This window comes from Schistocerca gregaria, chromosome 3, assembly GCF_023897955.1.
Source record: "Schistocerca gregaria isolate iqSchGreg1 chromosome 3, iqSchGreg1.2, whole genome shotgun sequence".
NCBI lineage: Eukaryota > Metazoa > Arthropoda > Insecta > Orthoptera > Acrididae > Schistocerca > Schistocerca gregaria.
This window is the reverse complement of record NC_064922.1, coordinates 268,604,559-268,629,545: the sequence shown is the minus strand read 5'-3', so window position 1 is coordinate 268,629,545 and position 24,987 is coordinate 268,604,559. Positions and strand designations below refer to the sequence as shown.

The 24,987-nt window shown below is 43.5% G+C and overlaps 1 protein-coding gene across 4 annotated transcripts in view; it reads left to right on the top strand.

Moving 5' to 3' along the window:
• LOC126353945 (6-phosphofructo-2-kinase/fructose-2,6-bisphosphatase) overlaps nucleotides 1–24,987 on the top strand; it is a 348,716-nt gene that overhangs the window by 63,601 nt on the left and 260,128 nt on the right. Inside the window, exon 1 of one of the 4 annotated variants that reach the window (XM_050003242.1) lies at nucleotides 10,995–11,166. The exons of 2 other annotated variants lie outside the window; for them this stretch is intronic. In XM_050003242.1, the coding sequence (XP_049859199.1) occupies nucleotides 11,139–11,166 (28 nt within the window). In that variant the 5' untranslated portion in view covers nucleotides 10,995–11,138. Of the gene's footprint in view, nucleotides 1–10,994; nucleotides 11,167–24,987 lie in introns of those variants that run through there. One more of the 4 variants, XM_050003237.1, reaches the window with a different exon arrangement.

Genomic DNA, 24,987 nt, shown 5'->3' with positions numbered 1-24,987 from the left:
TTACCGATTTGGACTTTCTTAATGCAGGCGGTGTGTATGAGGTGAAGTGCTATTTTGCATTTTTTTGTAACAATTATCACAGAATTACTTATGTTTTAAGAAACATGTCTATTCGTATGGGCAGATTTAGGGTAAACGAAAGTTTTCGTTATTTTAGAGGTGAATGATGTGGTGCTCTAATCGTAATTTCCTGGTTCAGTGGCTGGAGTCGTTTTCAAATGGGCTTGAGAACATACATCATTGAAACTGTGAGATACGCTGCAAGGATCACCAGGTCGGTGTAGTCCACACGAAAATAAGGGAAATCCTCTGGAAGTTTTGGTTAAGTTCAAAGGACCTGCAATCGAGGTAGACTGCAAACATATAGTACGCGTCACACAGGGATCATGAGGATAAGATACGAGGGATTAGGGTGCGTCCGGATGCACAACGACGAAATTTTTCCCTTGCTCCATTAAAAAAAACCGAACAACGTACTCTCCACAATGCACTGTATAGAGGATTCCAGAGTACATAATTCGACGAAGATTTATAAGGATATCACATGTCGAAGTTTAACTGCACTTTTAAATCAAATATTACTTTATTTACTTACATATTAAGACTAAGCGTAGCCTTTTTACACACATGATGCAAATTAACTACGACTTGAAGATGGCTCTGAGCACTATGCGGTCATCAGTCCCCTAGAACTTAGAACTACTTAAACCTAACTAAGCTAAGGACATCACACACATCCATGCGCGAGGCAAGATTCGAACCTGCGACCGTAGTGATCTCGCTGTTCCAGACTAAAGCGCCTTGAACCGCTTGGCCACAACGGCCGGCCATCATGTTTATTTCAGTACAAATCTGCACAAGTTGCAATAGAAGATACGGGCAAATTCAACAACATTCCTGTTGCAATTGAACTAAAAGTGATTAGTCAACTTCACATTTTCTATCCTCGATCGACGAGTTGTACCAGACAGAGCTGCAAACTTAGTGCTTGCTTATATAAACTCTGTTTTTCAACTGGGATATCATGCCACACGACAAATAAGGTTTTATTCTGGGCAATTTTTTTATTGGCTGAAGCTTATCATGCGAAATAGAGAAAACTAAAATGTTATCTAACGGCGAATTTCTTTTCCCAGTACACCTCTGTTTCTTTATAACGCTTTGGCCGATCCACAGTTGCTGGCTCTGGATGTTATGACTACTTCTTCCCCTTAGTGTAGTAGAGTCGTCAGGTGAAATGTTTAGCCAGACGTGCTCAGTTAGTCTGAATGAGCCCCTGTGCAACACTTGCCCTAGTGCTGCCCTCAAATTCTCTGGTTCTATTTTGCAGAGGAGGAATCCATTGCACTTGGCGTTGGCAGTGCCTGGAATCCAGTTTTCTAGGTCAAGGGATATTTGATACCTTTATATAAGGGCAAATGTCAGGAAACTACGCCCTGTTAAGAGGAATTCGTGGTGTATAGGATGTTCAGATTTTGGAAAATCGTCCTAATATTTTGATTACCGTTAACAAAATCTGCAATATTTAGACATACGTTCAAATGAAAATCGTATGAAAAATTGGAATTATGATTAAAATAATGCATTTTCGTTGCTTTCTTCCGAATGCTGTCCTTCATTTTGTCTAACGCAATACAGAAACACTTCCGAGACATTTCAGTAAAAATTCTGGAAACGGTCGGAATACGTGTTTCTTTCTTTTATTACATTGAATGTACCATTATTCTTCTCTTTTTTTCAACCATAATAGATGTACACAGTTATCTTCCTCGCTGCTCAACATTTAGAAATTTCAATAGATCTAGTGCATCACTATCTTCGTCTGATGAAGACGACATTTTCTGACCTATTCGTTGCACGACTGTTCTGCGTCTCTCTGACCTCACCACTTCAGTATGCATTGCACACATCCCGCTACGGATGGGAAAAACCGACCCGTTAAGACCGATACCGATAGTTCTGAATAACCGGTGTTTTTGGGTATTTGTTTGGTCTCTGTTATATCTGGTACTCTTTATTTTTTGCTAATAACCGAGTTAAAAAACTGAAGTGTCAGTTAGCGAGAGCAGCAATGCTAAAATTTTTCTTCTTAAATAAACTTTTTTTTAGAAAATGAGTGATTTTTATTCGTAAAATTTGAGTTGTTTTGAAATATTGCGTTATTATTGAAATATTGCGTTATTATTGAAAATTGGAAAAGCGATCAGTGCTCTTTTAATAACTGCCAACAGGAACGAGAAACAAACGCTTGACATAAGAATTGGTAAAACATCACTGAGACAATGTTTTTGTTGTCGCGTGTCGTGGCACGTACGTGCAGTGTGCAGGACTTGCCTGCGCCTCGACTATACGATAATTTATCGCTGTCGTAGCCAGGTTTCTGTTGTATTGCAGAATGGCGCCAACCCTAGTCTGCAAATATTTTTTTTATGAAATGACGTAGCAACGTGTGATGGTTCATTAGCTGTGAAGGATTTCTATTAAATAATAAAAGAGGGAGGAAATTATGGCAACAATTATAAATTAAAAAGCTAACAATTCATTCGTAGTACACAATAATAATAAAAAAGAGTGGCTATCTGCTGCCTGTGTCTACATAATGTTTTTACGTGCTTCTAGTCCTTGGAAACGGACAAATTAAAACGGAAAACAGACTCCTTCAGCCTCAGCTTTCACTCTTTAGCATTGACTATTCTTAATGCCCAAATAGTGATACGATCCCCGATTACAACACAATTCTTGAACAGAATTTCCAAAACCAAGCATCAGTAGAGGAATACTGGTGATTTTTTTCCCCTCGATAAAAGCAGCGAACGGCGGCCGGATCAAAAAATGGTTCAAATGGCTCTGAGCACTATGGTACTTAACATCTGAAATCAGCAGTCCCCTAGAACTTAGAACTACTTAAACATAACTAACCTAAGGACATCACACACATCCACGCCCGGGGCAGGATTCGAACCTGCGACTGTAGCAGTCGCGCGGTTCCGGACTGAAGCGCCTAGAACCGCTCGGCTACCGCGACCGGCCGGACGTATTACATTTCCTTTTAGTAACCTATTCCTTTTTCTTTTATTAACCTATTTAATGTAATATTTTGATTCTATGTATCTTGAAACAGAGTGTATCGAATTTTTTGTTTTTGTTGAATTATATGTTTATTACATGAATAAAAAAATCGGTTATTTCAGAAACAAGTTATTTTGAGCGGTTTTGAGAGTCAGGTTAAATTGACGCGGGGAAAAAATCGATATAACCTTAAAACGGTTGTTCCAGCGAAAACCGCCATCTCTACATCCCGTCGGCACCATGTCCCTGCCTCGCCGCCGCCTGGCGTCTGTGCCACACCAGTTCTGTGCGAATTTGGCTTAGAGTGGAACCCTGTATCTGCACCTGGATTTCTCCAGTTCCTCCTGCAGGTTTCTTTGCTGACTTCAAGTATCTGAAAATGAAAGTTTCTTAGCCATAGAAAACAATTTGACGTTGTACATATCGATATTGCAGACAAGGTACGGCATTATTCCTTAAATAGAACATTTCGGCGTTTCTTTCGTACTAGAGTTTTTGCTTTTGACTGTGCTCTCCCTATCGGAAGGTGAGCGTAAGGCTCACATTTTCTCTGTAAATTTTCCAAGTTTGGAAGAGGCTTGTGTGCTATTCTTGACGTATGGGCCGCGGGGCAGAGGAGAAACAAGAGAAGAGTGGTGGCATAGTGTCGGCAGTAGTTAAGACTGGTGAGCTAGTAGCTTAAGCACCTCTTCGGAACACTGTGGTTCCATCTATGACGCAGAGTGAAGACAAATGCGACGCCTAGCCGCAACCGTGCCGCTATCAGCTGGAGGAGAAGCGAGCCGATTTCGCAGTAAATGTCCGGAGGATTATGAAGTGTGAAAAGGGAGCGCCGATACGAGCTGTCGCGGTCAGGGCCTGCGAGTGGTTGACGCGGCGGTCCGCACGCACGTCCCGGAACGCCACCTGGTCCGCGCCGAGCGCCGGCACGTCTGCCATGAGGCGCGTGTTTCCAGTCACGTGCTCCACTCCACTCCACTCCACGCCCTGTCCTTCCCTTCCCTTCCCAGCCCTCTCTCCAGACACGCCGCCACCGCAGTCGTGGGAATTCCCTCCTCCTCTGGCCAGTTACCGGTGACAAGCTCCGAGCGCACCAAACGCCGTCTTGTCCAAGAGGCGACCAACTACTGTCCTATCATGTCGAGCTATAATTAAGTTCTTAGCGGAGGACTAGTTTCACGTCCTTAATGTAATTAGTGAAAGTAGTCTTTCCGAATGTGGCTGCTAAAAATACTTATCGTGTTTGCAATATCGACGTTTTGTCATTGTCAGTATGTTGAAAGCAAACAGTCGCCAAATAAAATAAAGCGAATTAGTTTTATCATAAAGATAAAGGGAGTGCAAGTATGTATTGCATACTAGAGTATAGGTTATGTGCAAAGAAATATTTACTGGAAGAAATCTCCAGCTACTGTGTGCATTTAGCACAAATACAACAACAAATGGTTGCAAGAACAGGACACAAAATGCATACCACTGAAGATGCCTAACATGATGATCAAACGTGTATTGTACACGATAACAAATTTCAGTTGCAAAAGATTGAAGTTTTCTTCTTGATACGATAAAACAGTGGCAACGGCCTCGCCACAGTGGATACACCGGTTCCCGTGAGATCACCGAAGTTAAGCGCTGTCGGGCGTGGTCGCCACTTGGTTGGGTGACCATCCAACCGCCATGCGCTGTTGCCATTTTTCGGGGGTGCACTCAGCCTCGTGATGCCAATTGAGGAGCTACTCGACCGAACAGTAGCGGCTCCGGTCAAGAATACTATCATTACTACCGGGAGAGCGGTGTGCTGACCCCAAGGCCCCCCCCTATCCGCATTCCTCCTCTGAGGATGATAGCCGGCTGGTGTGGCCGTGTGGTTCTAGGCGCTTCAGTCTGGAACCGCGTGACCGCTACGGTCGCAGGTTCGAACCCTTCCTCGGGCATGGATGTGTGTGATGTCCTTATGTTACGTCTCTGTTATTTTACCGCTGTTGAAATCCACCCGCTACATTGGCGACATGAGCGATTCGTTTCGGTGTGTGTTGTGGATGTAGCTTTTTATTATTATGCATGCCAATTGCTGTTGTTGTGGTTGCGGCATCGCTCGTGCACACGTGGCGTGGGAGAGCGGGTATACTTATGCCACTATACGTATTTCGATTTAGACTGCTGGTAACTGTGATTCAGCGTGTCACGGCTTAACTTCATACAGTGGGTTTTTAGCGACTCAGTTAAGTGGGTTTGAAGGCAGGTTTCAGAATGCCCGAGAATGACAAAATGATGAAATTGCAAACGCAATAAATATATTTTTTTAACAAGTATATTCAGAATGAATGTGGTCTACAAAGAAACTAACGTTGTATTCGCCATTATAGATTTGGGAAAACCTAAATCTGGATAGCTGAACAGGGATCTGAACCGCCATCTCTCAGAAAGTGAGGCCAGCGTCGTACCACTGCTCCGCCTCGCTCTGTGATATTTGTGGAACCAAGACAGTATGTCAAACTGATAACACAACAAAGACTTTCAGTAACCGTTTATAAATTTATTAGTAATCGAAATTAATGTGCTGTATCTAATTTGCTACTTTATGCTTTTTTATGAGAATAATCCTTCTTTAATCTGAGACAAGCACTACAGAGGTTTTATTTACCACCTAGAAAAAATGAAGTTGTGCACCTATTTTTGTTTGGTTGCAGTGCTGATGCATTTTAAAATTCCTGTGCCAAAGTACAGTACCACAACGCAAAGGAATCTACAACGAAATGTTACAGCCTATAAATGTGGAGTATCGTGCGGTAATTCGTTTTCGGAAGCGGCTGAAATATTGAGATTGTGTCAGATCAATCCATACCACTAAAGAATTCGAGTAGATTAACTTTGACTACCCTTCAGACATAATCACACGTAATGTTTTTATATATCAACATACGCTTTCCATCGAACGAAACAACCTCTTCCGGTCTCTTGGAAGAGTAAAAGACATTCTGATGACAGTCAAACGGGCAGAGAATATGTTTATTATATTTCGAGAGTGAAATCGCGCGAAACGGCTGTAAGCGTGCAGTAGCATGCTGCCTGTGATGTGTGCTGAGCAAATTTTCTGGAAATGAAGCACTCTTGCTGTAATTATGACACTGTTAAGCTTCACTTTATATGCATGAGACACGTCCAGCCTCGGACGTCCTCTGGCGACTTCATTTTACGCTTCCGTAAACACAATTACACGTACATTTTGCTATGGCGCTGGACAATACGGGCACTGCAGTTCCCAAAAGGTGTCTCACATTTTACGAACAGCATAGGAACTTGTAGATACTGTAATATTCGGACTTTCTATACAGGTTTGGCTCATTCTAAGTTTTGCTGTTTTGCAACAGTCTCCTTATCCCTGCAACACGTGTATGGGATTATTTTAAAACAATTTTACTGCACTGTTGTTTGGGCAGATCAAATATAGTTCGTTATATGGGTATAGCATCAATGCGCAGATGATTTTCAGTTTGAAATCGAGAAGCTAATTGTCTGTAAATGTTCACTGTGCAAATCACGATAAAACCAACCTTACTGCAACACGTCAGTTCCAACTTCCCTCCCTCATATGTAAGGAACGAGAGAAGCGCGCACTAATATATGAGAAGTATTCCTTTCGTGCCCTGAAGATTCATTGATTTTATGAACTGCTTCATTTGCAAACACCCGGTGCAAGATGTTTGTAAAGATAGTTAACGGAAATTTCCAAACAAAATTCTGTTTCGATATCCCTTTATTTCTCGATGTGAAGCTTTTATTTCGATTTACTCGTGCAGCTTGCAGCTCAGAGAAAAGGGTGCTGATGTGCTGATTGGTGAGATCTCAATCTTAACAACAGCTGTGTCCTAGTAGAGTGTGTCGAGTTGTACTAACTGGTGCCTCTTCAGTAAAAAGTATCGTTACCGACGTATTTATACGGACGGCGTATCAACTAATAGTACAGATAACGGGCTCTACGGCTCCTCCACTTCTTTGAAATAAAACAGCTAACTGTTGTCCGCACTAGAAAGGCAGGGAGACTCACCGTTGTAGGGTATTCTCCCAGATCTTTGGTTTTTGTAGTAAAGGGATCAGAGGGAAGTTTCTCCAATGTGCAACATACTTTGACGACTAACGATATGACCTGGTTGCTGTCTGAAATTCATCAGATTGACTGCTGACCAAGTTGAGTTGTCGCATGGCGTGCGCGCAAATCCTGCCGCTACAGTATGTCATGGTTGTGACAATCCGTGAGTTACATAGAGCGTCTACAAGCAGCTGTTCATCAATCCTTCTAAGTATCTGCGTTGTCTGTTGACATGCTTGTACAAGGGATGGTCAGAAACAGTCCGAAAAGCTTGTAATAGTATTGCAGGGTAGACTGTGCTGAGAAATAATTGTTAAGGAAAAAATACTGGACACTTCGCCGCTTTCGAGTTAGTTAGCATTGAAGTTAGACACTCGGACCATTGCGCGCGGAAATTGAAGCGGCTCGCCAGAAACAGTTTCGCCAAACTAGTTCTTCGTTTGGTCTTCTAAAACCGAACAAGAGCGCGATATAAAAACTGGACATGGGATCGAAGCGGAGCCAAAGGCTGAGCAGTCTCGTGGGCTGTTATCTACGATATAGGAACAAATAACAATACTTGTATCTGGCAGGCCGCTTGAATTTGCGCGCGCAATGGCCCGAGTGGCTAACTTCAGTGCCAATTAAATGGGAAACGTGGCAACGTACCGAAGTTATGCTTAACAATTATTTCTCAGCACAGTCTACCCTGCAGCGTCCTTACAAGCGTTTCAGACTGATTCTGACCAAACTATATAGTTCACAGTTGCTGTCTAGACAGTAGTTTATCTGCTCGTGCGTCTTGTAACAGATGCATAATGGCCGATATTACATTACCTGTGAGGGAGATCAGTGAACGTAGGCCACGCCATTGTGCACACTTACGCGGAACCATCTGCCTTCAAGTTGTTTTCAGCGCAGTAATCTTGACCATTGTGTATTACACACCATATTCTTAAGCAAGATACTAGTTAATGCAACCGGTGCTATGACTTATGGCCAATATACGCAATATTTTTATCAGTTTCTTGTGTATTTCACAAATTAACAGCGTACAGTTTGATAGGACTTATGCTACGTTTTTTCGAAGTTAATGAGGTGCTTCTGCCACATACAGACCAAATCTTGTTGGCTCATTCATAATACACTTCTATCAAGGTATCTAATTTGGCACGTCGATCGCCACAAGCATTTCCTGTTTATCATCCCTGGCAACATTATGAAGTAGTCATGTACATCCAATGATTCATTTACTGTTTGTGGTAGTGCATACAGTCCAGCAATCGCACTGAGGTGACAAAAAGTCTGGGGACAGCGATATGCACATATGCAGATGGCGTTAGTATCGCGTACACAAGGTAAAAAAGGGCAGTGCATTGGCGGAGCTGTCAGTTGTACTCAGGTGATTCACGTGGAAAGACAGGAATTAACAGACTTAGAATGTGGAATGGAATTTGGGTCCAGACGCTTGGGACATTCCGTTTCGGAAATAGCTACGGAATTCAATATTACGGCGGTCACAGTGTCAAGAATGGGCCGAGAATACCGAATTTCAGGCATTACCTCTCACCACGCAAAACGCAGTGGCCAACAACCTTCACTTAACGACCGAGAACAGCGGCGTTTTCGTAGACTTGTTACTGCTAACAGATGAACAACACTGCGTGAAACAACCACAGAAATCAATGTGGGACGAACGACGAACATATCCGTTAGGACAGTGTGGCTACAATGGTTCACGGGCCGTGGCAGGAGACGATCGACGCTAATAGCACGATATCGCCTGCAGCGTCTTTCTTGGCACGCGTCCATATCGGTTGGACCCCAGACAACTGGAAAACCGTGGCTTGGTCAGATGAGTCCCGATTTCGGTAGGTGAGAGCTGATGATAGGGTTCGACTATGACGCAGACTTCACGAAGTCATGGGCCCAAATTGTCAACAAGGCACTGTGCAAGCTGCTGGTGTCTCCATTTCGGTGTGGGCTGTGTTTACATGGAATGGACTGCGTCCTCTGGTCCAACTGAACCTATCATTGACTGGAAATGGTTATGTTCGGCTACTTGGAGACCATTTTAGCGATTCATGAATTTCATTTTCCCAAACAACGATGTCATGTCACCGGGCCACAATTGTTTGCGATTACCTTGATCACTGGACAGGTCGAGCGAAATGATTTGGCCATCCAGATCACCCTGCAAAAGTACTGAGCCATGCTGCCTCTATAACCTTACATAATTGTGAAAGTGTCGCGGGTGCGTATAGTCATTCATAACAATCCCGTCGTTTTTTGGGAACATGAAGTCCATGAATGACTGCAAATGGTCTCCAACTAGCCGAACATAACATTTTCTAATCAGTGATCGGTTCAGTTGCTCAGTCCTCTGCTGCCGTAGACCGTTAATGCCAAATTTCGCCGCAACCTCCGAACAGATACGTTCGTCGTACATCCCACATTAATTTCTTAGTTTCAGGCATTGTTGCTCGTATGTTAGCACTGACAACTCTACGCAAATGCCACTGCTCTTGGTCGTTAAGTGAAAAACGTCGGTCTCTGTGTTGTCCGTGGTGTGAAAACTTGGAGAAAATTCGGTATTCCTGGCAGATCCTTGATACTGTGGACCTTGGAATACTGAATTCCCTAACTACCAAATGGAATGTCCCATGCGTGTAGCTCCAACTACCATTCCGTGTTCAAAGTCTGTTAATTCCAGTCGTCTGGCCATTATCATGTATGAAACCTTTTCACACGAATGACTTGAGTACAAATGACAGCTCCGCCAATGCACTGCCCCTAATTACATTGTGCACTCGATACTACCGCCATCTCTATATTTGCATATCGCCGTCCGATGACTTTTGTCACCTTGTTGTATATATGCGCGAAGGTTTTCAGTGGACTGTACACGTCTGAAGATAGCAACTACTTGCCGAAACCGGTAGTGTGAATATTTTTTCTATATGTAAGCGATCGAGACGTAATAAATTATTATACAAACATTGCCTAGTTTGTCCCTGATGGAACATGTGTGGAATCACCTCAAGCGGGGTTTCCTCGGGAGAGGATACAAGGCCTTCTGACAACATCCTTCCCTCCCGAACCAGTCTATGTATCTGGGGCCTGGGCCAGAGGGATTGCAACGTCACACTGATATGTGGGCTCATACTGGAAAGTTCTTTGTCCACTTGACTTTGTAATCTCTGAAGTAGCGTCCTTTACCCTGTCAACCCGCGAAGGCACGTTTTGTTTCCTCCTCTCCTTCTGGGTGCTTTATTTTGTGGCCAGGCAGTGTGTATACCCTTACAAGAGATGGTCTGCCACTACCTTCATCACCATTCAAGTTTATCTGAGCACACTCGAAGAATCTGCGCCACCCAGCCGGCCTCATATGATCGTGCATTGTTGCCGTACACGTGCACCGACTCAGCATGGATTGTTGCAGCGTTCCTGTCCTTCAAATGGAGAAAGCGAATTAATATACGATACTCCACAATACTGCCCCATTTTTTGTGTGTGTGTTTTTTTTTGTTTTCTGCTGTTTTTCCGTTGTTCGGGAATTTTGAGGGTACCAAGAATGGAGACATACACCTGCAAATAAAAAAACTAATTACGTAACTTTATATTTTCGAATCGCTATTTAAAACTTGCGACTACCCCTCGTAGGCGCCTAAATGAATGAAAATGGGACGGGGCGCGCATAGCGTGACAGCAAAGCCCACGTCTTGCCCAGTTTTCGCTGAACTCTTCACGAGTAGTAGATGACATCTGTCGAGTGAGCGGCTCCTTTTGGTGGAGGCGGGTGATCACGTCCGCGGGGTGGGGCCACGCGGAGCAAGTCTTGCAACAGTGGCCGCAGTCTCGCTGGCCGATGCGGCGCGGCTCCTCGGCTGACATAAAGAGCAGCGAGCGCGGCGCGCGGCAGTTGCGTGCCGGTCGTCGTCAGCGGCGCTACGCCTCGCATCGCTGAGCCTCGTAATCGCTGCGCTGGGAAGCTGGCAGCATGGTCGTCTTCAGGACGGTAGTCCACGGTGAGTAGCGCGCCGCGCCGCGCCGGCTGTTGCGCAAGCCCGCCGCGTGTGTCACTCGCTGCACTGCTTATCGGCGCAGCTAAAGAGGCCACTGTCCGAGGAAGGTCCGCCGAAAGCGCCCCACTGTCAGTGAGCTTTCTGGATAGTTGATAGGATTGATAGAAGAAATAGAGAAGATCCAAAGAAGAGCAGCGTGATTCGTCATAGGTTGCAACACCTCATTTCCTAGCGATGCCTGTGCGTTCTACCCGTGGCTGTTGCCTATTGTGTGAATGCGTAGTGTTTGTTCTTTCGGACATCTTCGAAAAGAAGAGAGACCACGCGTTTATACGTTTCGCTTCGATGAGCAGTGAATCCACCACCATCAGCGCGGATGCAGAATTACGTCCGATCACCTGTGGGAATCTCAAGCTAGCGAGAGTGGAGGAAATGGACGAGTACTGCGGATAGGTGGGAGTGTGGATCAGGTGCGAGGCGTTTCGAGATGGTCCGCGCAGTTACGATAAACAAGTGTCCGGGTGGCGCGGTGGTTAAGGCAGTTGCCTAGTAAGTAGGAGATCCCTAGTTCGAATCCCAGTGCGGCACACATTTTCACTCGTCGCCGCTGATTCTAAAGTCGCAGTGCAGCTCAAACCAGTAGGCCCTTTCCTTTCATTTCTCCCCTCTCCACCTTCTATGTACATCTATTGTCTACGTCGGGATCGGTTTCTGGGGGAAGGAGGTATTTTGCAACCTGGGATTGATGGTCTGACCTTCCCCAAATCCTCCTAGACGGGTAGAGGCCGGCTCAAGGCCGAATAATGTGCCAGAACGGAAGGGTGTTACCAATACCCATTGGAGAGAAACTTGTGGAAGTACTCGCAGGAAGCAGCACCTTACAGGAGCGCTGCCAATGTATATATGTAGGGGAAACCCGGAAAAATGCGGGAATTTTTTCATCCGGGAAAAATCTGGAAATTTTTCATTGTTTTAGTTTTCAGTTAAATTTTTGTTATTTTGACTGGTAAGAACTAATACTCTGACAAAGATTTCAGTGTAGCCCGCTACTGGAGAATAATAGTCCAGCAATAAGAGATAAGCGAGAGAATAACACCAAAATAAAACTCTAGTTGCAAAGAAAATACGCCATTTACAGAAATAAAACACAGTCCACACATGAGCGTCCGCTGACAGCAAAATGTGTCAAAGCCTTTAGGACGAAGACTGTGAAGCACTTCATAACAACAAATTGCTTTCGATGAGCGTGATGTCACAACTTTTCACATTTCTAACAGGTCGCGGGAAAATAGTGCATAATGGTGATTTGAGAAGCGTTAAATTTCCTTTTCCGCAAGGTGAATTATGCTAAGTGTGAGAATGTGCGACGAATTTCTTCGTTTGACTCTAATTCAAAACGTAACGCTTTGAGAACCAGCCACATACAAAAATTTCGAGCTCAGAAGACGAGACACTTACGAAGTTATATAAAATTTTACTGGCAGATTTGTGTTTGATGTATCTTAAAGCGTAATTTACACTACAAAAAGACCTACTTCAAGATTAGTTTTTCATATCTATTTTATTTCGTTCATAGATTCAAATTATGCGGTAACGATGGCAAAAAGTATAATTATCGTTCAAAAGAAAGTGCGAGGTTAGCTCTTGAGCAATTTCACACGTAACTGGCTTTTCAATGGCAAAAGTCGAAGTGGTCACCGGAACATGTATTCACCCAGCTAACACATGAAATTTTCGGTGCACAGAAGTGAAATTTTATGTCATTCTTGTCAGAAATATTCAGTTCCTGCAGTTTAAGCTGTGATCTTAGGATGCTGCCTAACCACACCCGGGGAAAAAAAAAACGGCAAAAATTTTTGACGACCATTATTGTATGTGAAAACTTAGCTTTTCCTTTTTGTGTGTTCGCGCTACATAAGTGAAGTTGCTATTGGACGACTATATCACGTGTCCTATGCTCTGAATATCTGCTGTCAAAGGCTAGTGAGATCACATGTCATAAACTAGGATTCGCTGACAGAAGCGCAGCGCGCTCTCTATTTCAGTGCTTCGGAAGTCTCAGTGTTGTATTTGGTGGAATTCGTATTTGGGCTTTCGTAATACGAAAAAATGCGGTGTTCGTGTAGCTTTCCAAAAAGTGTTGGTTTTTGCTGGGTTTCATTTGCTAAAGTGCCTGGAAGTTGTATGCCGTGAAACCTTTACCATTCAAATGATTGGTATTCTAATGATAGGTAAGTTTTACAGTTCCAGGGGAAAGTATACTGCCAGTTAACGCAGAAAAAATGTACTTTCACCAGGATCTAGTGTTTTTGCACTCGTGAAAAATTGAATTTTCATCCGGGACAGAAGTGTACTTTTAACCGGCGAAAATCCGGGAATTTTTTTTTTTTTTCCTTGATCGCATATTCGTCCTGCTGTAAGTGGGAGCAGTAAATGACCAGTGAGAACGTCTACCTATCTGCTCCCGATTCGTATCGGGTAGAAGGCCTGAAAGTTTCGTGTAGCGGTTTGGAGTTCGCGAAATCGTGAGATCGGCCTTCTGCCCTCGTGGAGTTAAAGTGTCAGGATTGTGTGTTAAAGTTCGGAAGTTTCTAGTAACCATAAGGCTACTTTTCCTGAAATACGTTCCTGTGTGTGGGCTCGAATGCTGCTTCGTCACTTTCCCGTCAGCAGCGTGTGGTTTTGTGGTAGCGTTGACGCCTCTCGATCACGGAGCCCCAAGTTCGATTCCCGGCGGAAGGGGGGGGGGGGGGGGGGGGGTTCTCTGCTTGGAACTGTGTGTTGTGTTGTGTTGTGTTTTGTTGTGTTGTGTTGTTATCATTTCATCATCGTCATCATCGACGCGCAAGTCTCCAATGAGGCGTCAAAGAAAAAGACGTACATGCCACATAGGGTCTCCGTGGCAGTAATGCCATATGCACATTTCATGGGCACTTTTCTGTTCTTCAAGGAGAGAGATGCGTATTATTCTTGACTTATTTGGTAAAAAATCAGAGCGATGAACCATTAACTACCTGTGGATGGTGTTGGATAAAATGGAGGGGCTTGGCTCGGGTTATGTCAATAAATTGAATTTGGTTTCGTGCAATTTTGAGAATATTTTTGTGTGACTCTCTTCCCATTGACTTGGAACCATATCCATGCTGTGTTGTGTTGTGTTATCGTTGTGATTATTGGTAAGAGATGCTAGTGGCTAGTTGGAAGAGGTGTGTGAACTGTCAGCGGTGTATACACTGAGATGAGAAAAGTCGTGGGATAGCGATATGCACATATACAGATGGCGGTAGTATCGCGTAGAAAAAGTGTAATAGGGTAGTACGTTGGCCAAGCTGTCATTTTTACTCAGGTGATTCATATGAAAAGCTTTCCGACATGATTATGGTCACACGACGGGAATTAACAGACTTTGAGCGCAGAGTGGTAGTTAGAGCTAGACGCATGGGACAATTTGTTTCGGAAATCGTTAGGGAATTCTATATTCCAAGATCCACAGTGAGAAGAATCTGCCGAGAATACCAAATTTCAGGAATTAACCCTCACCACCGACAACGCAGTGGCCGCCCACCTTCATTCAACGACCAAGAGCAGCGGCATTTGCATAGAGTTGTCAGTGCTAACAGACCAGCAGTAGTGCTTGAATCACCCGCAGAAATGAGTATAGGACGTACGACGAACGTATCTGTCAGGACAGTGCGGTGCAATGTGGCGTTAATGACCTATGGCAGCAGACGCGAGTGACATTGCTAACAGCACGACATCGCCTGCAGCGCGTCTCCTGGGCTCGTGTCCATAGTGTTTGGAACCTAGAAGACAGGAAAACTGTTGCTTGGCTGGATGACTCACGATTTCAGTCGTTCAGAACTGATAGTACGGTTCGAGTGTGGCCCAGACCCAACGAAGCCAGGGATCCAACTTGTCAACAAGCCATTGTGCAAGGTGGTGGTGGCAGCTTCGTAATAGTGTGGGCTGCTTTTTCATGGAATGGACAGGGTTCTCTAATCCAACTGGACTTATCATTTATTGGAAATGGTTGTGTTGGGCTACTTGGAGATGATTTGCAGCCAAACAACGACGGAATTTTTATGGATGACTTGCAGTGATGTCACCGGACCACAACTGTTCGCTATTGGTTTTAAGAACATTCTGTACAGTTGAAGTGAATGATTTGGCCATCCAGACCGACCGACGTGAATCTGACACACGATTTATGTGAAATAATCGGAAGGTCAGTTCGCGCAGAAATTCCACCGTCGGCAATACTTTCGCAGCGGTGGACTTTCAACGACTAGTTGAGTCCATGCCACGTCGAGCTGCTGCACTACGTGGGGCAAAAGTAGGTCCAACCCAGTATTAGAAGGCATCGCGTGAGTTTTGTCACCTTAGCGTATATTCAAATCCAGTAGTCAGGCTTTGGAACCTTTGCTGAAAATAGTTAAATAGGTACAGCGCTTTTAATTGTAGACTTTTATGCTGTGAAGTTTAAGTTGACTCGCGGGTCAGAGCGATGGTTGGCTACCCTTACTTTTATTTATTCGGTAACATAAGAGTGCAGACGGTTACTCCGGGTCCACCAGTTAAGGTTTTGGATTGTACTCGAACGTTATACTGGAAAACGAGGTATGGAATAAATCATTATTTTATTAAAGATTCACAATACATTTACTGACCAGGGAGCAAATCTTCCGGTAGGTATTAAATTTTCATAATAGCTTGTATGTGCTGTTCATTGGTTATTTTACGAATAAACAAGTTAGTTGCAAAGAAAAATAAATATCACTGAAGTAACCGTTTCTTTTGTTATTACTGATATTTTGTAATAGCTTCTTATTCTAGCGGTAATTATGCAGAACTGAGGCGCACACGGACAAAAGTCACTCTTTTTTTCTTACTTTTTGATTTCGGCAGAAGCTTGAAAACCAGTGGAATTTTTAACGTGGCTCCCAGAAACGCAGAGCTAACTCATATCCCATATTAATTTAGTATCAACATAATAATTATTAAATATGTGCAGCGAGCAGTTGGCATCTTAAATCTCCTGGAAGGTTTGATCTTAGAAACATTAATCTAACCGTCTCTAACCGTTAAACACTAACCACCACCACCATTAATCTAATATGTACCTCCATCTTTCGAAAAATACTATGAAATGCATACCAGTGAGTTCTTCCCATTGTACGTCTCATTAAGAGTTTAATCCTGTTCTATTCATGGCTGGAGCGCGAGAAGAATCACTGTTTAAATTCCTTTATCTAAATAGTCCTACCTTCTCTTCGCGGTCCTTCAGAGCTGAACTAACTTCATTGATTCCGCGCTCAGTACAGATTCATGAAACTTTGCGAGTGGGGTTTTGCTGCATAGGTTGGAGCTTCAAATATCTGCCAATTGCCGGCATCTCGTGGTCGTGTGGTAGGTAGCGTTCTCGCTTTTCACGCCCGGGTTCCTGGGTTCGATTCCCGGCGGGGTCAGGGATTTTCTCTGCCTCGTGATGGCTGGGTGTTGGGTGATGTCCTTAGGTTAGTTAGGTTTAAGTAGTTCTAACTTCTAGGGGCTGATGACCTCAGATGTTAAGTCTCATAGTGCTCAGAGCCATTTGAGTCATCTGCCAATTCAGATTTTTCAGTACTTCCGTGACGCTCTTCCGCGAGTTAAACGAATCACAACTATTCCTGCTGCCCTTCTTGAATAAGTAAGATACACCATGTAGTCTTATTTGGTATGCCCTCCCCCCTTACACACACACACACACACACACACACACACACACACACACACACACACACACACACACTTGAGCAGTATTCTAAGATGGATCACACAAGTGTTTTCTAAGCAAACCTCTTTGTACACTAACTGCATCTTCCCAGTATCCTCCCAATGAATCCAAATGTATCACATGATTTACCTACGACTGAGCCAACGTGATCATTCCATTTCATATCTCCACAAATTATTACACCTAAGTATTTCTATGCGTTGATTCCCGTTGTGATGATCATTAACATTGTTGTCTTACGATACTACCTGTTTGTCTTTTGTGAAGCACACAGTTTTACATTTATGAACATTTAAAGTAAGTCGCCGATATTTACACCACCTTCAATTATTTTGAGATCTGACCGGGTGTTTGCGCAATTTTATCAAGTAGTAGTTCATTTGCATCATGTGTGTAAAAAGGCTACGCCTAGTCTTAATATGTAAGTAAATAGAGTAATATTTGATTTAAAAGTACAGTTAAACTACGACATGTGATATTCTTATAAATCTTCGTCGAATTATGTACTTTGTAATCCTCTATACAGTGCATTGTGGAGAGTACGTTGTGCGATAATAAGCCACACCCTGCTCTATTCGGTTTTTGAATGGAGCAAGGGATGAGTATGGTCGGTGTGCATCCGGAGCCACCCTAATCCCTAGTATCTTATCCTCATGATCTCTATGTGTCGCCTACTATATGTTTGAAGACTACCTCGATTACAGGTCCTTTGAACTTACCCAAAATTTCGAGAGGATTTCCCTTACTTTCGACCTGGCGATCCTTGCAGCGTATCTCACAGTTCCATCGCTGTATGCTCTCAAGCCCATTTGAAAACGACTCCAGCCACTGAACCGGTGTGGCCGTGCGGTTCTAGGCGCTTCAGTCTGGAATCGCGTGACCGCTACGGTCGTAGGTTCGAATCCTGCCTGCCTCGGGCATGGTTGCGTGTGATGTCCTTAGGTTAGTTGGGTTTAAGTAGTTCTAAGTTCTATGGGACTGATGACCACAGATGTTAAGTCCCATAGTGCTCAGAGTCATTTGAACCACTGAGCCAGGAAATTACGATTAGAGTACCACATGATTCACCTCTAAAATGACGAAAACTTTCGTTTACCCAAAATCTGCCCATACGAATGAGACATGTTTCTTAAAAAGCACATCAGCGTAGCACAATCTACGTAACACCGTATGATCGAATTAAAATTAATATTTTATTGTGCCTGGTGGCCTAGCGGTAAAACGCGTACTTACGGCGCGGGATCGAATTCCAATCTGACCACGGAAAATTTCAGTCCACCTTTAACCTACCCTCCAATTTTGAACGATGTGAGAAGTCGCCAAGAACGACATGTGGATCGGATTCCACATTAAACTGTAGGTCCCTTTTGCCCGTTCGATAACTGGGGTTGATTAGGGACATAAACAAGGCTCCGAAATGGCGTCCGCTTGAAAGGCTTGCACCCGTGCATTAATGCACACGAAATTATTATTGCTGATCTGACTACAGTGCCTTAGTAGCCCTTCTGTGACTATTGATTTAAAAATGTGAAGTTAAGAGGTAGATGCCTCACTGCGAGCTCAACCAATACAGGTGGGACAGTGGTTAAAAACAATGGACTCGTATTCCGCACGAAGAGGATTCAAATACACATCCGGTTATCGGAAAATAGGTTCGTGTGTTTTCCCTACATTCCTTAAGGTGAATACCGCGATATTTCATTTTAAAATGCTGTTGTCTATTCGTTCTCTCGTCCTGGTCCAGTCAGAGCTAACAGTCTACGTTGAAATATTCACGCTGTAATATTCGTGACTTGCACACGAGAAGAAGATAGTCTAGGACTGTTTGTAAACTTTGCGGTACCTGACGTAATATCTGCGGGTAGCTGGAAATGCGCCCTTCGTGGTGAAAGGACGTATGTGGCTCACACGTTAAGAGAAAAAAATGTTATTCAGTTCGAGTCGTCTCTAAAAGTGATGAGTGTTGCGCCGAGCTGCATGTCAAATTTGATAACAACTAGAGACTATTCAACAGCGTACGAAAATTCAATTCTTGCTGCTTTCCCTAGTGGTTTTGTGAAATAGTGAACAACTCTTAGTTCCCATGGTGATACGTTGTCGCAAAATCTTCATTCCGTCGCACTTCTGTGGCATATATTTCACCATGTCATTAAGAAAGATGTCAAAAATATCGTTGATAATCAAGAACATATTTATGTGACAACTTGTTTTTAAGTACTGTGATACACCGATACAATAGTTTCCAGTGTTCCTGAAGTAACTATCAGTATACATAAGAAGTTTCTTGCTGGGTTAGAAGTTTCTTGCTGGGTTAGAAGTTTCTGGATGAGAATCGAACCCATGCAGCAAGAAGCATGGCAAGTGGAGGGACCCTTGTGTAGTTGAGACAAGTAGTAATGAGGCACTTGCAGACTGAAGCTTTAAGATTTTGAATCAGGCCAGGAAATATTTACGGACGGCGGAGATAGTAGAGGTTGTGGGCAAAGCTAAGCAAATAATTGGCTTCAACTTGGGACAGTACACGTCGTTTTAGGCTGCCTTGATGGTTAATTTACTTCTGTTATGGTATTATAAAAAGTAGTACTGATTTTTCTCGACTTCCTTGGTCACTAAAGCCACTCTTTTCGTGTTCTGGCCATAGAGTTTCAAAATATTAATAAAATGTGTTGCAGAAGCAAAGGCATGCTGGTGTATTCCACAAGCAGCGGATCTGTCATGAGAGTGAGATAGAACATGCGTTTTCTCCTTAGTTCACAGATTGTCTCGATATGGTGAAACTACTTTGTTTCAGGAATTAAATTTCAGGTATTAAATTTCAGGTAGCAAAAAGGTTGTTTTTAGGGCCTTTTCTAGAATGTATGTTTACTTTATCACTTTGCAGATATGCGTTAGCACCCGCACTATCCTGCCAGCGATAATGAAATGCAAGTCTCGCGCTATCCTGACTCCTCTGGACGTCACTGATAAGCCACAGGGGAACCAGAACTAAATGCGGAACAGATAGTAGGCAGCGCGCACTGTGGAGAAACTGTTGACTGTTGCCTAGGGCAGCTGGACGTCGAGCTAAACACTGGTGTGGAACTGTTCCACATCACATCCCACACAGTTGCGGGATTACCTTGGGAGAAAAAAGCCAGGTTACACGCAATACATACCTGTCCGAAATAGAACGCTGCAAGAAGTGAATCTACACAAGATACAACAAACCCACAAGTGGGTTCCTCGCACCAGAAGAAGGCGTAATGCCAGGTGAACATATGTTCGGAAATAGCCTTGTAGTTATCTTCGAAAGGCCTTCTATTTGTTACTGAAAGACTGCCCGGGCTATATTGCACTTCGTTGGAGTCGCATTCTGGAGGAGCTGCGTTCGAACCCTGTCCGGTAACCCAGGTGAGTGTTTCCAGTGGTTTGGCCAGAATCACTGCAAAGATCGGAATGGACAGGGCCGATATCTTGTTCCACCCTTTTTTTAAAAAGAAAGACATTAAAATATTTCGCAGGTATCTGAAACAGAATGATATTAAGCGCCTCTGCGTATAGAAAGCCCGTTGCGTAAACTATTCCTACTTCGTGTTCCGATAGGTCGCGAATGTGTAGACCACGGAACTTTTCTTGCTCTACCCATCCACCTGTCGTTGTGTATAGACATCATCCGGTGCAACACGAACGATGGGATTAAAAGGCAGCAGAGCCAAGGCATGTTCTATAGTAAGGCTGGTTAAGTTCCTCGGCATCTTCAATTTTATCCGGTACATCACATGAGACGTCTTTGCACGAATAAACCAAATACGAAACATTCTGAATGTAGATATTCTAATAGGGAGTTTTCCCATTGTTTTGTTTGGAGGATTCTGTCCAAAGTTCCTCCAAGCATTTTCTATACATCCTGTGCAGTAACTGCTCATAATGACACCCATTAACGCCGGCAGTTTCCGTAACAAGTATTTTTGAAATCCAAGCCATCACATGTTACGAAACACGAGAACCAATTTCGTAAGACTGGTGCTCCCGTGAATGACACCCCTGCCCCCCCCCCCCCCCCCCCACACACACACACAAAAGTACGCGCGTGCGCGCACGGGCGCGCGAGCCCAAGTCAGCCAAACAAAACTAAATCGTGACTGCAAGGAGAACAGCGGCCCTTAGTCGACACGATTACTGCTTCCTGTCGGTCGTTAAGAGGCGTTGTCGTTGAGTAATACAGCGGAGGTAAAGCATGGCGACTCGCCTTTTCTCTGTCTGTAGGCCATTCACGCGTCACTGTTTCAGTGTATCAGGCGGCGCACCGGAGGAGGCACTGGAGCGTGAGGCTGTGGTTATGTCACGCCACTTAGAGCAACCTTGAAGTCGCCGCGACACTGTTAATCAGAAGTTAGAAGGTTGCAAGTGCGACCTTGCTGCACTGCAATGTGATGCACGCTTCGGAAGATGCCTACTGCCGCAGCCCTTTGTACAGTGCCTCCGGTTCCAATTAGCAATGTGTTTACTAGACTTCCTTTACGAGACACAGCGTCCGTGTTACGGGTATACAGCTTCTAAATGAACGGAAGAGCACGAAACTGCTGTTGGAATACATTACGCAGTTGAGGCATTCAGCTGCAAAGCTCTATCATGTTCTGCAGCCTACGGGAAAGTACACAAGAAATATTACATTAATGCCGGTATAAAACACGAGAACCCTATCTGCTGTCCACGTAAAACACATTTCTCCAGCATTCCCATTGGATATCATCAACTATTCTAGCTATGTGCAAACAAGCGCAGAGATTTGCATACCCGCTGTCTTCCGTACTGTCTTATAAACGGACGCTGTCCGCCGGCCGGGGTGGCCGAACGGTTCTAGGCGCTACAGTCCGGAACCGCACGACCTCTACGGTCGCAGGTTCGAATCCTGCCTCGGGCATGGATGTGTGTGATGTCCTTAGGTTAGTTAGGTTTAAGTAGTTCTAAGTTCTAGGGGACTGATGACCTCAGCAGTTAAGTCCCATAGTGCTCAGAGCTATTTGAACCATTTTTTGAACACCGTCCCTCATAGCTTTCCTCAACCTGAATGTTCTTTTCCGAACAGTGTAGCAGAAACACCCATTCCCATCAGAGCAAAATCATTTGTGTCCCATTCCATCGTTAAGCCACTTACTCGAAGTCCTTTTCTCGCGCGGCTTCCCCCGTCGGAGGTTCGAGTGCTCTCTGGGGAGCGCGCGCGCTTGTGTGTGTGTGTGTGTGTGTGTGTGTTGCCCTTAGCGGAAGTTAGTTTAAATAGTGTGTAAGCCTAGGGACCGATGACCTCAGCAGTTGGGTCCCATAGGAACTTACCACAAATTTCCAAATTTTCGAAGTCCTTTTAAGTAGCAAAAACCCGACTCGGGAATAATTTCCATCATAATATTAGAGAACAACTCCAGCTTCAGAAGTCAGTTAATGATGTATCTACTATTTTTAGCTGGTGCAGTCTCCTTAAATTTCTTAAAATTTTGTATTAGTGGAGATCCAGAGCCTCCAGACCTTTAATAAACGTAAATATGGCCCGTAGTAGGCTATCATATGATGTTTATTTAATCGTGCGATTAGCTAATTTCGACTACTTGTTATTGCCAAACACATTTAAAAAGAACATGGAAAAGCACCACATTGCGATGTATGCAGATAGCGTAGTGCTTTTCCATGTTGGTTTATAGGTGCTTGACAGTGACAAGTAGTCGAAATTAGCTAATCACGCGATTAAATAAAAATCACATTACAGCCAACTACGGACCATGCTTACGTTCCTTAAATTTTTCCCCAGAACTCACAATATCATAAAATATCTATCTTGTACACCTATAAATTCTTTTATATCTGTTAGTATCATTATTATTATTATTATTATTATTATTATTATTATTATTATTATTATTATTATTATTATCACTATTGGTGGCAGCAAATGCAGTAGTACAGGTACTGCCTGTATTAACTTTATTAGTTCATAGTATTATTTACTCACATTGTCACTATGGACACTCAGATCATTTTAATACTAGTTGTCATATTAACATTGTCATTTCTTAGTAACTATGATGTAAAAAAGGGTACTGCATGTGTGAAATCCTATTCAGATGTAGGAGAGAGCCAAATGATCCTCGTCGGACCATGTCGAATAATAAATATGTGGAGCACTATTAGTCTTCTGTCACTGGTTCTAGATATCATACCGAAAACTGTGTTCACTTTGTCTCTTCTTGTCACCACAGCAATCAGCACAAACAATATGAAAATTGTGAATCCAATTCGTAACGTGAAAACGTGCTTATGTTTGGCGAGTGAAGTAATAGTGCCACCTCCAGCGTGTGCCTGGATGAGAAGAATCGCAGATGCCAACCTAAAACGCGAAAAACTATTCCACTGGAGAAGCTTTAAAGGAAAAGGCGAAATGTGTCGGCGAAATGTGTCTGGGAGAAATAAAATACATTGCAGCAAGAAAAGGCGGTTTTTATTTACAAAACTAATATTTCGTTGCTTGCTGTGGTTGATGGTCACGCAAACACTCTTGTAGTTAGTGTTTCTAAGTGCCTGTCGCATGTTACCTCCTGGCAGACTGGCACTGTGTATCTGGCCAGGACGCGAACAAAGAAGCTGGCCTTTCTCTGGCAATGCTTTTAACTGAGCTTTTCAGACAGGACTAGACTTCAGCCAGTACTACGACATTGCAAAGGTCACAGCAATTCTGCTCCATAGTTAGGAATGTCAGTATCCTCCTCAGTTGTCAGCTTGCGCAGGATGGTCATAAAGTCTTGATCCATTCTTCCGAAATAATGGATGCACTTATATAATACGCATGTATGTTTGTCAATGTATGTATACGTTTTCATCAAACTTCAACATGGTCTCCATCCATTTTGAAGCAATACTCCCATCGTTGATGAGCAGACCTGAATACATTCTGAAACGTATCTTGTGAACTGGCCGACGCTGCATGCCGGATTCAAGCTCTTAGATCTTGGATGTCTTTTGCCTCTGCTTGGCTTTGTGTACCACGGAGCAAGGAAATCCAACGATGTCAAATCAGATGAATATAATGGCACGTTCTTTCTGCACCTTTACTTATGCATCTATTGGCTAAAGTTTGATTTAGGTAATCCTTTACCTTGAGACCAAAATGAGGGGGTGCTCCATCCTGTTGAAACACAACAGTGCCTTCATGCTGAAGCCGTCGTTCCACAAATTACTCCAGTATATCAGGATAAATGTTTCCCATAATTTCTCTTCTGCAAAACTGAGGGTCCGTAAACTGTAGTAGTTGTGAATCCAGGCCGTTCTTTCATTTATCGTATGTCTCTTTGCCTTTCGGTAATAACACGAGGTGGCTCGTTACCCCATATGCGACAGTGATGTTTCTTAACTTTCCCGCAGGAGCGGAATGTAGCCTCATCATTAAACAAAAGGTGATCCATGAGGTGTTCATTGTGTGCAGTTACAGTCAAGTCGTAATGCGCAGCTGGGCGAGATGCGTAATCTTCGAGGTCTAATTTGTGAAGCAACAGAATATGGTACGCTTTTTTCTTTGGTGTAAAGCGTAAAACTTAAAAAGTCGTTGATTTTCGCACACGTAGCTAGTAGCTTAAACGACAATTTGATGCATTCGCATTTCTTTCGATTGCTTCTCCGATTCCCTGAACAGCCTCTTGTGGTACAGGAGGTCTTCCTGCATGTGATTTATCGGAAACGTTTCTAGTTCTTTGGAACTTACTGACAATCAACCAGATGTTTCCTATTGTCAAATTTCCGTATGAACTCCTGTTGCACCTCCAGATAAGATAAAGCGCGCAATCGCATAATAATAACAGCCACAGGTTCGGCTATATTAAGCATTCTTCTTCATCATTCTGGAAAAAAACAATAGGCCCACGCTATGATAGAAATGGATTATAATTGTGTATTGTTTAAATGCATCAATTATTTCTTATCAGTTCATCGAGGCTTTATGACCACACGGTATATTACGAATTAAATATATGAGTATATATTGGTTGTCAACGCAGTGTTCTGGGACAAAATAAGGGTAAAATACTAAT